The sequence below is a fragment of the Panicum virgatum genome, chromosome 2K (assembly GCF_016808335.1).
Source record: "Panicum virgatum strain AP13 chromosome 2K, P.virgatum_v5, whole genome shotgun sequence".
NCBI classification, from domain to species: Eukaryota; Viridiplantae; Streptophyta; class Magnoliopsida; order Poales; family Poaceae; genus Panicum; species Panicum virgatum.
The window spans coordinates 11,726,095-11,742,330 of record NC_053137.1 but is presented as its reverse complement, the minus strand read 5'-3'; the positions used below and the strand labels follow the sequence as shown (position 1 = coordinate 11,742,330).

The following is a 16,236-nucleotide window of genomic DNA, read 5'->3' as shown; positions in this document are numbered from 1 at the left end:
ATTTTTTTCCAAAAGCATCTGTAGGGATGGATTTTTTCACTTCCCTAATAATCTGGATTATTGATTTGTGTCCCAATAATTATTGGGACACAAATCATGGGAAAAGCGAAAGATTTTGCAGTTTCCTGATGGGATGGCTTTTGCAGCTCCTCAATAATCTTCAATTCAACTACTTTCTTTCACATTCTTAGTTGATCGCTCCTGTGTTACGTTATATTGCTGCCAAACAGCAACCTCACGGCACAAGAGGATTTTTTTTTCAAACGCTGGTTAGCTGGTGTCTTTTGGTTCTTGTACTTTTAAACTCCTTTCCTTTTAATTGAAAGGCAGAGCTCCTGCCCAGTTCGGTCAAAAAAAAAGTATCGAGCAGGGCACCCGCCGCCGCCCCGGCGCCGAGGAAAGCCGCCGGCAAGCCGGCGGCCGGGCAGAGCGGCGGGGACGGCGGGTTCAGCTTCCGCGGGCTCTTCGCCAAGAAAGGGTGAAAGGCTCGCCAAGACAGGAAGTGAGTTTCCACCGTGGTGTCGCCGGATCGAAGCTTCAGCCGCCTCCATTGTAAAGCGCTTATGCCATTGGTTTTTTTATGACCATATATACCATTGCTCGAGAGCACTAAGCATTGTAAGAGCATCTCCAGCAGTTTCTAATAATTTTTTTTTCCAAAACCATCTATAGGGATGGATTTTTTTCACTTCCCTAATAATCTGGATTATTGATTTGTGTCCCAATAATTATTGGGACACAAATCATGGGAAAAGCGAAAGATTTTGCAGTTTCCTGATGGGATGGCTTTTGCAACTCCTCAATAATCTTCAATTCAACTACTTTCTTTCACATTCTTAGTTGATCGCTCCTGTGTTACGTTATATTGCTGCCAAACAGCAACCTCACGGCACAAGAGGATTTTTTTTTTTCAAACGCTGGTTAGCTGGTGTCTTTTTATCACCAAGATTAGCAAATCTGTGCTCCGGAAGTAGGATATTGCTATTGTAACATCTAGCCTCGTCATTATGGTCGTCGATATATTGATCTCTAATCCCACATGCTTTTCATCGTTACTTTTTCCTAAGCATCTTCTCAGAAAAGAAAAGAAAAGAACTGACCCAACCAAGCCCTTACAAAATTTTTACTACTGACTTTCATCGGCAGCATCACCGGTAACTAATACGATACACGATGGACGGTAGCACCAGCAGCGTCAGAAGCATGGATCCCCTGCAAACTCTTGCTTGCAAAAATTAACCAGTTTTACATAACTCCTTATACTTAGTTCATCTGCACAAACGGGGATAATTCTGAATTAAAGAAAAAGGGACAGAAACGCCCTTTAGTTGCTACTCTGTTCCTTATATAATGCACTATATATACCATGTTCCCAGTCGCGCTGTAGCTATCTCTGCCTCTACATGTACAATTACTTACGTAAATTACTTAAAAAAAAGAAGAAGACAAAGTTGGCCCTGTAGGCGCCAGCACTAGATGAAGCTTATGAAAGAACCTGCAACTGCTGGACTGCTGGTGTGTCGCAGCTGCAGGAGCTCTTCGCCTCCATCCACGGTTCTTAGCTGCACCGACCCATCTTGTGGTCCTTTGTGCCGTTGAGGTTTTATTCACTGCATCGGCGTCGAACTCTGCTGTGAGCTGCAATGCCGCGTGTTCCAGAGGTAACACTTCATTGAGCGATTGGCATTCTGCAATTTGCAGGCATGGATTTATGACTCAGTGACAATGCATAATTTCAAAGGAGTACCAAGTATTGTATCTAGCAACAACAATTTAAAAAAGGAACAAAAACAATCATCAATGGTTCATAGGCAAGACTGAAAACATTCATCCAACTTCATGGATTTATGACCAGTTTAATGTGATGCCAACCCTCCACAGCAATGAATATTTTCAATTTGAATAGATTGACTTATTTATTGGTCAACAATTAATAGATTTTACTTCTTTGTGTTTCTTAATCTTCACTACCTAACAGTATGGATGTAATTTTGAGGCAGTGCTAAAATTTGAGAGCTACTACCTATCAAAACTCTCCATTCTTTATCTGAAGATTTGACTTGTTTATTAGCCTAGACTGTATATACAGCATTCTTTCTCTAACGAACTTCATGATGATGTTTATTTGTACCGAAATTATCATATGCAGTTCCATTCAGACAAGGCTTGGAACATTTTTAGTTGTTAAGAAGCCAATACTAACCATCTCTGTCATATCAGAATAATCTTATATCACTATGCACAGCTCGAAGAAAATCTTGGCCATAATAATATATCTCTCATGTATATCCAAAGCATTGACTTCACTATGCCCTCTAATTGATTTTGTTTTCCATTTTTGAATGCTCTTACCTGCAGATAGTTCCTACGATCTTCTAAATAGTTGTACCATCTGGAATCACTGCATTTTTAAGCACCACAGTTATCCCAGAACGAATATAAAATCCTTCCGCTGGCCTGTCTGCTTCTTGCACATTCTGCATTCACAAGCAAGGGAAAACTATGAACATCTAGTCCTGAAATTTTATACAGCAAATAATTTCATAGCATGAACACAAACAATGCTAGCAAAGAACACTCTCCTAACTCTACATAGAACTGGTCAAAGTCCCATCACAGTATTTACTGGTCACCCTTTTTTTAGTCAGATGGGGACCATTTAATTACAGCAACGCCTTCTTTTAAGAAGAGATTAAGCTTTTCCTAAGTGTGTTTTCTAAAAACAAATGTATGTACCACCACTTTTGTAAAGATACCTGCAACCCAAAATACATGCTTCAGATCAAGTAAGTTCCCATGCATTAAAGCTGGCACACTCAGTTATTCATAATTAGCCAAATAAGGATAAAATCTATGAAACATTGACCAATAAATTAATCAATCTACTCAATTAAGAAAGTCTAAGCATTGTATTAATAGTTCACTTCCTCAACTCATCTTATTTCATCAGGAAATGGATACAGCAGTGAACTAACAAATATTGAAGTGCATTACATGCATGAATTTGAAGGGCTTTGCTCAATAATTAAAACATAACATTTCTAGAGGAGGGGGCATCATACATCTGAATTCATAATGACAACATTCTTGCCGATTCGTGCATTTTTGTCAATGATACAGTTCCTGTATAACAAAACTCCAAGTCAAAGGAATGTGCATAATACCTGTGCAACCAAGTTTATACTTTATACATGACTACATGAGTACATGAAATATAACCTTATTATCGTGTTTTCTCCAACACCAACTGGAACTTTTCCATCTGATAGTTCAGAAAATCTCTCCGCTTCAGTCTGGTAGTAATCTGCCCCCATCATCATGGTGTCCTAAACCAGTTTATATTGATTAATATACCCATTAGCACAGAAAATTCAGCAATCAACTAAGCTGGCTTCCAAACTATAAAAGGTTACAAAATTCAAAATGTTAAACATCAGAATTCATATATGCTCAATGATGCATGGTGAAATTGCAACAAATATGTACATTGCAGAAAACAAACAAAAATAAATAGGAAGTGCAAAGTACTAATTTGCGGCTGCGACTACAAGCTGGGCTCAACCATCTGATGATTTACTTAGCATTTCCAATTATCACCAGTAAGCATTAAGCAGTTGTTACTTCTCAAAACAATTATGATGATCAGCCTATCTGCCAAGGGGTAAGGGCCAAACTTTTTCCCCACCTACCCACCCACTCATGCTCCCTTGCTCAGGTAAGTTTTGGATTTGCTTTGGAACTGTGTAAAATTAGAAATACACAGTACTTTACCTTAAGCTGCACCCCCGGTTCTAATCTTGAGCGGATACCAATGACAGAGTGCTCAACACTGCACTCTGTTAGAAAGCAGCCATGTGAAACTATTGAGTTCAAAACCTGCACAGAAATAGATATATCAAGCAAGCCTGCAAGGTAATGGCTGGTAGGAAAAGCTCCTGGCTGACCTTGCAATCTTCTACCCTGGTTGGAGGTAAAAATCTAGGAGATGTGAAGATAGGCTTCACAGGATCGTAAAAATAGAAGTTGGGGGACTGCAAAGATAATAGATGACATAATTATCCTGCACAGAAATATTATAGATGGAAATGATGTCAACCAAAAAGTAAACCTGATCAGTGAGAGCAAGGTTTGCTTCAAAGAAAGACTTTATTGTTCCAATATCTTCCCAATAACCATCAAACAAATAAGACTGGAACCAACAGAATAATATATTATTCAGAATCATGTGTTCATGAATACTATTGTATGTTTATTTTGGATTTTGGAGGACTTTAGCGCATAAATACCTGCACATCATAGTCTTTTGCGGCCATTGGAATAACTTCTGAGCCAAAATCATTAGCTGTAGGATAATGGCCTCTAATAAAGATGCAAAACAAATAAAGAACGTAAGTTTCATCGCCCCCCAACTGCATCAGAACATGAATGAAGGTGCATGCAGAAATCACAAAGATGCAAAATAATCGCTATGTCTTACAAGTCAGAAGAGGTAACAATTATGTAGCTTCTGAAAAAATTTATGTTGGTTATGCACCACGCAAGAAAAGGCTAAATTAAAAGGAAGCTAGGTGTATAATTATGCACAAGAGTGTGAACACAAAGTGCCACCATTACATTGCTCTTTCGTGCAAATAAATTTTAAAAGATCACGGGAAAAGCTTTCTCAGTAGTTAGTCCTAATTCTTACTTCAGAAGCTTGTGGAGAACATCTGCCTTGAATACATATATTCCCATTGAAGCCATGTATTTGTATGTATCTGCAAGCTCTGGTGATAACCCAAACAAGCCCATATCCACTTGCTGCATTAACAAGTACCTTAGATTATTTATTTACAAATGATTAATAGTTGTTTGTCTTCAGGGTAGGCGTGAGGGCATGTACCATTGATTTCAAATTTTCACCCTTGGGCTTTTCAAGAAAATCAGTAATGCGACCGTTCCTGTCGGCCTTCATCAATCCCAAATCAGAAGCTCGACTGCATGTGAATGAGATAGCAATAAATAAATTTACAAGAAGGGAATATGCTTGTGTGGGATATGTCAATAGAAAACAAGGCCACTGTGCACTGACTACTTGCTGGTTATTATAAAATGCAAAGCAGCATGAGATACTCAAAGCATTCCAGCACGTATATTAACAATGAGCATAAGACAAGTAAGCTATAGCAAATCAACAGTAGAGTACAGTATTGATAACTAGCTAATATATCACTTTGTTTTGTTAGCCAACTAAATGCTAGCTGAGTACCAAGACAAAGAACAAATTCAAAAGGGAGCAAGGGGCAAAGGTGAATGACCTCTCATCCATAGGAACACAAGCAACTGAAATATCAGCACCAGAGTCGACATGCTTCTGCAAAACAGCCATAATAACATATCCTTATGATGCAGTGAGAAATAAGGCTGCACAATTAAAGCAACAGCTTGGAACAGAGAGGAGACCTGCACAAAGTCCATGTAATCCATCCTGTAGAGGTGATCACCAGACAGAATCAGTATGTTTTCTATACATTTCAGCCTTGCATCCTGCAGAAAGTATGAAGCAACAGTTAACACTGAAAAAGTGATAGCATCCTACGAAAAGTAGAGCGATGTAATAGGAGATGGCCCAGGAAGAACCTCAAAAAGCCAGAGGAACTGCCTGACAGCATCAGCTGTTCCCTGGAACCACTTTTTTCCGGATTCCCCAGCTGTCTGGGTAGCTGCCAGCACCTACCCAATGTTCCAATGAGTAAATCAGACCATCAGAAAAACACGGTCAGTCACCCATCCCACAACCCCGCAATGGTCGGCGTAGTTTCACAATGACGCGTGTTAGAACGACCAGCGCGTGCGTACCTCCACGGACCCGCCACTGAACCCAACCCCCTCGCCAAAGTTGTATGTCCGCGCGATGTGGCGGTTGAGGGACTGGGAGTTGAACTGGGTGAGGACGTAGATCTTGTTTATCTTGCTGTTTATGCAGTTGCTCATCGGGATATCGATCAGCCTGTAGCACCCCCCGACGGGCACCTGAAAGCAGGGATACGATAACTGAATGTCTGAATATCTGAATATCTACCGCGCAGCTCAATGAATCAATGCCACGGATGGCTACGGGATGTCGGGAACCCGCGACTGCCAAATTGCCAATCGCAAGTCACGAGTCGCGCGTACGCTGAGCAATTGGGTGGCGATTGCGCGCGATCGAGAAACGGGGAGAGGACGGAGGAGCGAGGGTGCGTACCGCGGGCTTGGCCCTGGTCTGCGTGAGCGGGAAGAGGCGCGTGCCGGCGCCGCCGCCGCCGCCTGGGCGCCCGCGTCCTCCGCCTGCTCCACCTGGCACGCACCACAAACCCGAAAAGTTGATCGACACGGCACGCGACGCGGGATCACGACACGCTCCAAAAACCAACCGGCGCGCGCGGGCGTGGGCCCAGCGGGTGCCCGGTTCCCCCCGCGGGCCCGCGACTGACCTTGATCCCCCGGGGGGCGTCGGCGAGGACGCAGCTGGCCGCGGCCGCGGCCGCGGCGGCCGACACCGAGGCCGACGACGCCCGGGCGCGGCGCGGGGCCGCGGCGGAGGCGCGGCGCGCGGGGCGGGGCGGCGCGGGGAGGAAGGCCGCGCCCGCGAGCGGCGCCGCCGCCGCCGGGGACGCCATCTCGGCCGTGGCGCCGCGGCGCGTGCGCGTGCGCGGGGGGGGGGGGGGGGGGGGGGGGGAGGAGGAACGAGGCGGCGAGGGCGCGAGGTGGCGCGCGGCGAGGCGGGGGAGGGGGGGAGGAGAGAGTCTCTGCCAGTGGGGGAGCAGCTGGGGGGTTTTGTACGGGACGGGTGGGGCCGAGAAGGGTGGGGAGGCGCGTGCGGGGCACGGGAATTTTTCGGATCCAGCTCCGCGCGCGGTGGCTCGGGTCACGAGACGAGAGCGTGGTTCGGCGGTGCGGTGACCCCGTCCCCACGGTCGCGTTCCACCGCTCCCCCTCCTAGGCGGCGCTGCATGTGCCTCGCGCGAGTGGCCCAGAAGAAACGGCAATTTCTATCTTCAAAAGAAATGCTCCCTTCTCATATAGGACTATAGGAGTAGTATGTGTATATATATTCAATCTCAAAAAAAAGTATGTATACATATTTTCTCGAAATAATATGGAATTTTTCTTAAACACTATGAGTAGATTAGCTAAGTACCGTATTACGATCAGGGTTAACAATTTCGGCGGAATTTCGGTAAAAAATTCGTTTCCGCTAGTTACCGGGAGGTGAAATTTCGGTATTTTTCGGTAAATTTCGTTTCGAAATTCAAAAAAATGTAAAAATATGATAAAAAACTAGGTGCTTTTTTGAGCGAGTAGCACTTGAAGTCGTTCAAATATAAGTTGGTTTGGTTGGCTAAAATCACTAAATGGGTTCGGACCCGTTAACGTTGAGTAGACCCGAGCGGATTTCGGTGATTTCCCGGCGAGAAACCGGTGAAATCGACCGGATTTCGCCGCGGCTCCGGGAACTTAAGGTATGATAAGTTTTTTTATGTTGATGCTTGTTGATGTCGATCTAAGTTAGTTGATTTGAGATTCTAGAGACCATGTGACATAGAATGCATAGAAAAATCAGTTAGTTGATATGTATGAATTTTTTCATGTTAGTTGATATGTATGAATTGCTAGTTTTAATGAATTGTTAGTTTATGTGATATTCATGGATTGTTAGTAGGTATTCATCAAAAAGAACACGAGTTGCTACTTCATGTGATATTCATGAACTTACACCTTGCTATTCATGAACTTCATGTGTTAAATGGTGTATTTGTCATTGTTTTGTGGAGTTATATATATGTTATGCATTATAAATTGTCAATATACATATAATCAGGGGAAACTCTGCCAAAAATTTTAATTTTTTCATATATACATAACACTGACACCATTTTCTGTTAATATGCATTATTTTTCGGTAGAAAAACCACGAATTTCGGTCGAAATCACCGGAATTCATCGGAATTTCGTTTTTGAATTCAAAAACCTCTTTCGTTCGGAAATAGCGAAATCCGCCGAAATTTCGGCCGAAATTCCGTTTCCGGTGATCGGCGGGATTTTAAGAAAAAACGGAAAAGTTAACCCTGATTACGATTAACTGCACCCTTCCATAGACCTTAGGTATTAGGTTCTCCTTTCCAAAAAGGACAAAAATGTTTTTTTTGCGGATAACAAAAAGGTTTGCTTTTAACCGTCGAACATTAACTTTTTTCCTTCAACTTTAAAGTGGACAGGATACATATCATTACAATTGTCATTCGTTTTCACCGTTAAAACTTGTGTTGATGGGTGGTTTTAACCACGCACTAGCAGCCACGTCACACATCTATACTATACTCATGCTAGTAACATGCTACTAGCATACAGAAACAAACTAAATAGAAAACGTGGTGTTTGGAGAGTTCTATCGTTTGTCTTGTGTGGCTGGTCCACGGAGCAAAGAACATGCCAACCTCCTTTTCTTTTTAAGTACTTGACACTTCACGTAGTATTTACAAATGTTCTAGAAACACATTAAATGAGGACATTTTTGGTCATTTAATACTAAAAGGTAAACTGCCTTTTGTAAAGATGCCAAGTATTTAGAATAGTAAAAGTATACTTTTCTAGTTGATGCAGTGATAAAAAGTTCAAAAATAGCTTACAGAAATTCTTGTGCAAGTTATAGTTATGGACTTACGGTGTGTGCAACTTAATCACTAACGTGCCAAAATCTTCAGCCGGGCAATCTTTCGCTATTTGAACAATCTCCCGTGAAAGCATCTATCCGACCTGTGCAAGTTGAATTTCTACTCATTGCTTCCTCGTTGCGGTTGTATGCACATCTTTTCAAGCACAAGACTATATAGAAATATAAAATAGGTAGATATCGATGCTTCGACATGTACAACATTAAAAATCATCGAGCATTCGGCATTAATGTTTCATGAGATCTGCCTGAATTTGATCCCGTGTGTACTGTTTTCATGAGGTTTAACAACATTTTTTATACATTCTTAATTCCAGTTTTGGCGGCATTTTACTTGAGGCAACCAGGAGATCGACCTACATTTTGAACAAATATATTAGCCACTTTGGCTATATTTTCTTTAATAACCAAAATCATAATATGTTGAATTGAGGACATGTTTCCTTCGGTCTTCCTCGATCCCTCTTTGGGTCTCAATTAAGCTATAGTAGATATGGACATGATTCCTAACTAGCCGTCATACATCAAACTGCCTACCCACAAAGAGGTTGCGTGCCACCACAAGCCCTAATGCCTCTTTGAGCAAACTATGAAGACATCAAATATACCAGCATATTTGGTAATTAATTATCAGCTGGTTCATCAATTACGCTAAAACCCATCTGCTAAGTAGCTAGCGACAACATACAACATATGGTAGATCAACATAACCCTCATCATGATGGTACCAAGAAAGACTCTAAGTTCTATCATCCCTGCTACTCTGGTTGGATCTTCCAAAGGTGTTCTAGCATGTGTAGGTTGCATCAAAAGATTTGTGTTTTCGCTCGGTTAGTTCCTTACTTTTCTAGACGTCAGCCTTATGCAAATAAAAAAATCTTTCACTAGAAGGTAATTATGTGCCCCGTTAATTGAAAAGTATCGCATTCATGTATTCTAAAAAGAGAGCTGAGGATAAAAATTTGATTTAATAGGCCAGCTTTAACACATAGTTTCATTGCATAGTTACTAAAAACTGAGAATTCGATAACAAATTGAATAAGTATTATAGAGATGAAACTCTTCTTCTCTCCTTTTATTTATTAAAAAATATAATTCGTGTGCAGTTGCAGCACAAGTTCCCAGCTCCTCCCCGGCAGGCAAGAAACTCCAGCGTTCAGATCCGCACAGCCCCAGCAGTCAAAACTCAAAAGTCAATTTCATCTTCCAAAGAAAACGAGAAGAGTCAAAATTCAGGAGGCCAGAATTTTGACGCGCCACGCGGAAACATCCGTCCCCGACTCCCCGCCCCGCTGGGCTCCTCCCCCAACCAACACCCCCTTCTCGAATCTCGATTCGCCCCCGACATCGCCACCTCCGCCTGCCTGCTCCCGCTCCCCTCCCCGCCGCCTCCGCATCCCCTCCCCCACTCGCCGGTCGCCGCGAGGCGCCGCCCTAGGGCTCCCCTCCCGCGCGCGGGCCGGCGGGCGGGCGGGATGGAGGGGTGGGCCACCGCGGCGGCGTACACGGCCGCGGCGCTGGCGTCCGCCGCGGCGGCGACGGTGGTGGCGCTGCGCCTCGTGCACCGGCACCTCCTCCACTACGCCGAGCCCACGCACCAGCGCTTCATCGTCCGCATCATCCTCATGGTCCCGGTACCCAGCTTTCCTCCCCTCCCCCCTCCCTGGCCCGCCACCTGGTACCCAGCTCCACAGGCGAATTTTAGCGGTTCCCGTCAGCTCCTTTAGCTCCTAGCTGCGATTTGTGGGCGAGCTGTGACTTGTTATTCATTTCCAACTTAATTTCTTGCACAGAGTTGGGTGTGCATTTGTAGCGTGTAGTATGCAGCATCTGCCGTAGCGTTGATGTACTGATATTTCCAACTAAATCTGTTGTAAGGAAAACAAGGGCCCCTGTTTCGAAAGGTTGGTGTACTGATATTTCGGTTTGGGGGAATAATACTGTATTCTGAATGTTGTTCATCATTCTTTATGTTTGCTTTCGGATGGAGAATGAAACCACTTTTTCTGAATTTTTCTACTCGCCACTGCAACCAACAGATAGTTGGTTTACTTATATATTGCGATAAGCATGTGTCAACCGATAGCTGGTCTGGTGTACTTGAAGCTGAAATGGATGGTTGGAACTATTAAACCTTATAGCTCTGTGCAAGTTTAAGTAATGTGCTGAGTGGAATGGGTTGTATTCTTGTTGTGTGCCCTGTCTCGGATATCCTTTACTTTGTCTCATAGGATTAATTTTGATTGCATTATATTCTTGTTCTGTACCCTGGCTCATTTGTTCAGAGATTCTCTAGACCATCTAACGCAAGTATTTTGTAGTGAAACTAAGAACGAGCAGAAGGGAAATAATTTTAGAAACATTACTGTTCCAGTTCTGTTTCCTGCATGGTTGATGGTTCATCAGCCATGTAACGTTAGATATAGATATATTAGAGTGTTTGGTTAGGCTTTTTGTGACATATCTTTGTCCTCTATTAAAATTTAATGATTTATGACTACTCTCAGTGCATGTAATGTGAATGTTAAATGGCAGCGTGGAATGTAATGTCTGTGAGTTGTGTTCAATTATATAGTTTCATCATCTTAATGATGATTTTGTACATTCTTAGCTTCTATCTTATTAACTATGTATACTTTATTTGCAGGTGTATGCGGTGATGTCATTTCTTTCTCTTGTCTTACCGCATAAGGCAATCTACTTCAATTCTATCCGAGAAATGTAAGTCAACCACTTGTAACTCGAAACCTATCTTATTTTATTATGTGTCAACTAATGGATGTTCATATCACTTGAAACATGCATACTTGAATTTCCGATTGATAATGATGTACTCATAATATGAACTAAGTAATGAAACTGCTGTTGTACTGCTCTCTTTTTAGCACTCATCTGGCTTAATTTCTGTAAGTTAATATGATCCATCTTGTAAACCCATGATAAATTGAAGTGTTTCATGAAACAAAGCACTCAGCGTGGAATGTGGAAGGTTGTGACTTGCAACTTGGTAGTATTGCACTACTTGTATTGCCAGTTTGCCTTGGTATGCCTTACATAGAGAAGTAACTCAATTTGCTTATGTTAGTGCACTATGATCTTTTTAGTAGTCAACTTGACCAGTAATGATGCACGATCTGTCCCAAAGCAAGAATGTTAGTTCAAAAGAGCAATGACCTATGTCTTGAATATATATATTAGTTACGGTATTAGCAATATCCCCACTGGTGTTTCAAAGGATTGGGGCAGGATACTTACATCTTCGTAGTGATAGTGCCTCATGTGGATAGTTTTCATTAGCAAATGATCACAAATATATGGTGCTCTTGTCTTATCCTTCCTTCAAAATGAAAAGGATGAAGAACAATATTTTGGTCCTCTTGAAATGCTCTGCTGGTATGTTGTGGATTCTTAACAATGTTCTGGTGTAATTAATGGCAAATGAGAGAGATGGCGATCCACATTTTTGTGTTATTAATTATTGCATTTATTTATTTATTTTCTTAGGAGGTAATTTGATTAGCTGTCCTAAATATTCTACCTCCTGGTGGGATGGTCAAGGTCTTGTTTGTTGTATCTGTAGTTCCCTGACAAATACAAAGCTAGAATCATATTGAAACTTGCTTGCTGGATTGTGTTTCAGCTATGATGCTTGGGTCATCTACAATTTCTTCTCACTTTGCCTGGCGTGGGTTGGAGGTCCTGGCACTGTGGTGGTAAGTTTGAATGGCCAGTCTCTGAAACCCTCATGGTTTCTGATGACTTGCTGTTTACCAGCTATTCCTCTGGATGGGTGCGTAATTCTCTTTTGTCTGATTAAATGATCAATAAAATTTTTTTATGCTTGTCCACATGCTTTAAAAACCTTGTCTCATGGATTATGACATTGCACGTGCTAACCAGTTGAAATTTTTCTCTGACAGGCGTTTTATAAGGAGATGCAAACAAGGCTGTCTGCAGTTTGTGATCCTGAAACCAATCTTGGTTGTTATTACATTCATACTTTACGCAAAAGGAAAATATGAAGACGGAAACTTCAGTGTCAACCAGTCTTATCTATACATAACTATCATCTATACAATCTCATACTCTATGGCACTTTTTGCTCTTGCACTATTCTATGCGGCATGCAGAGATCTACTTCAGCCATATAACCCTGTCCCAAAGTTCATCATAATCAAATCAGTCGTGTTTCTCACATATTGGCAGGTAAAGTCTGTTGTAGGGATACATTCATTCTTTCTCAGAATCAGCCACTGGTCTGTTCAGATTTCTTACATGTGATGCTAGTTTTGCAAGCAAAATGATCCCATCCATTATTTGTTGTTACTCAGTGAAATATGTTTTGTTAATGATTCGAAAGCTTTTTGTTTGAGAAAAATAATTCGAAAGCTTTTCTCACAGGGCGTGCTGGTTTTCCTTGCTGCAAAATCTGGATTCATAAAAAACGCTGAGGAAGCTGCTTATCTCCAGAACTTTGTGTTATGTGTTGAGATGCTCATAGCAGCCATTGGGCATCGATTTGCATTCTCTTACAAGGAATATGCTGGCTCCAATGCCCGTCCTTTCGGTGGTTTCAGGGGAAGCCTTCTTCATGCTATGAAATTCAATGACTTCTATCATGACACTGTACACCAGGTAAATTAGTACTCGCATCACAATGCAAAACATGTGCGCAATCTCTGTATCTCAATTTCCAGATTTCAGTTTGAATTTTTTTCCGTCTAACTGTTTTCTCCCATGTTGCAGTTTGCACCTACATATCATGAATATGTGCTCTACAGTAATGAAGAGGAGGATGAACCAACAAAATACAGCCCTAGCACTATCGTGCCAACTGGAGAGCACATAGTAGAACTGGCAGAAGTCACTGTCGTGAGCTCAAAAGCTCCAGCAATGTCAAGCTTACTGCTGAATGAGGCAGATAAGGCAGAAACAACACCCACTCAAAGCATGGAAGTCAAAATTGCTACTTCCACAGAGCCATACGAGCTTTCGAATTTCCTCAATGTAGACTTATCTGATTACCCTGCTGAGGTCCCTGCCATTCCTGATGTAAGAGAACAATGACCTGGCGCTGTATATTTGGGGTGTAAATGGACAGTAGCGCTGTTGAGCTGATCATAGATTACGTTGTACATAGAAAAATGTCGTGTGTTGCTTCTGTTAAATTGTTCGCCCATTTGAAGGGCATGTTATTTTTTTTTCTGGGTGGGTTAAAAGATTAGCCAATCGTGCAGATCAGTGTTAGCGGAATATGTGATGTCAGTATGAGGCAGGTGTGTAAGCAACGCGTCTCAGATTTGTTACTTATGAGGTGGGTGTGGATGTCTATTGAACGCTGTTTCTGTCCTGATCTTATACATGTTCACGTGTATAGTTTGCAAGATTGCACTGAGATATGGATTTACTATACTTCATACAAGCTCAGATGGGGGTTGGAATAATGGATTTAATTTTCCTGTTGCTTTAGTAGCATACTTCATGCTTGAATCCAATAAACCATAGTTAATCCACATTACAAAGGGCTTGGTAATGATTAACGAGCGTTGCTTGTTGTAAACTATACTTGTACAAGACATGGTACCACGGGCATTCTAACTGAAAAAGATACCTTGAAGAGGTATGGACGCTCAAATTACACAGACCGGACAGACTATTGTTAGTTACAGGTAGTATACAAATGGTATCACTGGAGGACTTCTGTGGTGGCGCGGCCACTATTTTCTGAATCCGATACAGTGTACACTGACTGTACAGTCAAGTAACTCGCCATGGCAGTTCATATTCATCTGAAACAGGCCAACCTTACCGCATCCGTCATCTCTTCAGAAGGATTCATCCCGGCAGCTTTCATCCGGTACATGACTCTCGCGGCCTCCCTGTACCGCCCGCCGCGAGCATACGCCATGGCCATGGCGTTCCAGCACACAGCGTCGGGCTTGCCACCGACCGCCTCAAACGCCCTGGCGGCATCCACCAGCCGCCCTTGCCTCGCGTACATGTGCACCAACCCAGAGGCGACGAACTGGTTCACGTCCGCACCACGCTTGATAGCGTCGGCGTGCACCTGCCGCCCGCAGCGCCCTTGGCGGTTCTCCGACTCTGCAAGCACGGCGAGGATGCTCGACAGGGAGAAGCTGCTCCTGGGAGCGCTGGCGGACACCATGTCCCTGAAGACGTCAACAGCCTCGTCCAGGAGGCCATCCCGGTGGCAGGACGTGATCAGGCTCGTCCATGCCGCCTCCGGAACCGGTTCCTGGCAGTGGCACCGCATCATCATCATCGCAAGCATCTGCCGCGCTCTTCCGTGAAGGCCGCCGCACTCACAGTAGAGCTGTACCAGTGAGCTGCCGGTGTCGCCACAAACTCTGCCTTTCTTGACGACAAGCGCCTGCACCTGCTCGCCGAGCCGTAGCTCGCCGGCACGAGCGCACGAGCGCAGCGGCCACAACGGCGAGGGCGAAGCCGTCGTCGGCGAGGTCCCGCGCCTCATGACACATGCGCGCGAACAGGCACATCGCTTCGTGATGGGAGCGTGTATCCGAGTAGGCCGAGACCATGGTCGCCCACGCCATGCCGTTCCTGCTCGGCATTTCGTCGAACACCCGGCGGGCGGCTCCGATGTCCCCGCACGCGGCGTAGGAGAGCAGCACCCGGTTGGCGAGCGGCGGCGGGAGGCCGCCTCCGGCGGCGGCGGCGCGTACGTGCGCGTGCACCGCGGCGACCTCCGCTGCGTCGGCGCAGTCCCGGAGGAGCGAGACGTAGACCTCCTCGTCGGGCGGGAGGCCGAGCGCGTCCATCAGGCGGAGCATGTCGCCGCCGCCCAACGAGGGCGGAGGCGCGGGCGTCACTTCCGGCGGCGGTTTCTTGGTGCGACCATTGTCGCCGGCGGTGTCGGTGGCGGTGGTGGTGCTGGGGACGGGGAGCTTCGGCCGCAAAAGAAGCGGCGGTTTGGCCGGTTTGTTTAGGGCCTGCAACCGTGCCTTACTGGTGGAAACGGCCCGAGAGGTGGCGTTCGCGGAGAGCTGCCGGCGGCGGCGTGAGAGGCGGGGAGGCGCGGTGGCGCAGAACGGCTTGGCGTGGGAGCAGCGCTCCATGGCTGAAGCACTGGAGAGGTCTGGAGTGCGGACCACTGGATGTCCTTATTAGGTGGGCCTGGCGTTGCATCGAATGCGGCCCAAATCTGAGATTCTTTTTTTTTATTATTTTTTTTGCGTAGGACAAACTCTAAAAAAACTCCAGGGCCCATCACAATCACAATTTTAGGATAAAAGGCCGATGACGAAATCATTCTCAAACGAAAAAAAAATGACTACCGGAAGAACTAACCAGCGTGGTCATCGAAAGTTTTGTTAGGATTAATTAGGATTAATTAATAGTGATCAATTATAGTTAATTACGTCATTAGCAGTTACTAATGACATCTGTACGTAGGCATAGGAAATAGACACCTTTTGGTGTCAACGGATACCAATTGGCCTTTGGCCCTTTCACGGACAGGCAAGCCTACGTACAGATGTCATTAGTAACTGCTAATGACG

General features: G+C 44.2%; 2 protein-coding genes and 1 pseudogene across 2 annotated transcripts; 1 reads left to right on the top strand and 2 right to left on the bottom strand.

The window, feature by feature from the left end:
* Positions 1–1,198: 1,198 nt before the first annotated feature.
* LOC120695089 (glucose-1-phosphate adenylyltransferase large subunit 4, chloroplastic/amyloplastic-like) lies at positions 1,199–6,678 on the bottom strand (the record flags this gene model as incomplete). The annotated part of the gene is made up of 16 exons (XM_039978407.1): positions 1,199–1,688; positions 2,353–2,477; positions 3,063–3,123; positions 3,220–3,326; positions 3,772–3,876; positions 3,945–4,031; positions 4,109–4,189; positions 4,287–4,359; positions 4,688–4,800; positions 4,883–4,976; positions 5,298–5,353; positions 5,443–5,526; positions 5,620–5,712; positions 5,839–6,012; positions 6,227–6,318; positions 6,456–6,678. Coding segments are annotated over 15 exons (1,545 nt in total), but the record flags the coding sequence as incomplete, so codon positions are not given.
* A 3,339-nt stretch (positions 6,679–10,017) lies between these two features.
* Positions 10,018–14,114, top strand: LOC120666610 (transmembrane protein 184A-like). The gene is made up of 6 exons (XM_039946488.1): positions 10,018–10,329; positions 11,343–11,416; positions 12,336–12,485; positions 12,616–12,901; positions 13,097–13,330; positions 13,442–14,114. The coding sequence occupies exons 1-6, from the start codon at positions 10,171–10,173 to the stop codon at positions 13,760–13,762; spliced, it is 1,224 nt and encodes a 407-aa protein (XP_039802422.1). The 5' UTR covers positions 10,018–10,170; the 3' UTR covers positions 13,763–14,114.
* Positions 13,901–15,822, bottom strand: LOC120666601 (annotated as a pseudogene).
* Between the last annotated feature and the right edge of the window lie 414 nt (positions 15,823–16,236).

Excerpts from the sequence above, each read along its gene's own strand:
- LOC120666610 (XM_039946488.1), top strand. The coding sequence starts at position 10,171 with ATGGAGGGGTGGGCCACCGCGGCGGCGTACACGGCCGCGGCGCTGGCG. Across the intron at positions 10,330-11,342 it reads GCATCATCCTCATGGTCCCG|GTGTATGCGGTGATGTCATT; the intron begins GTACCCAGCTTT and ends CTTTATTTGCAG. Across the intron at positions 13,331-13,441 it reads ATCATGACACTGTACACCAG|TTTGCACCTACATATCATGA; the intron begins GTAAATTAGTAC and ends CCCATGTTGCAG.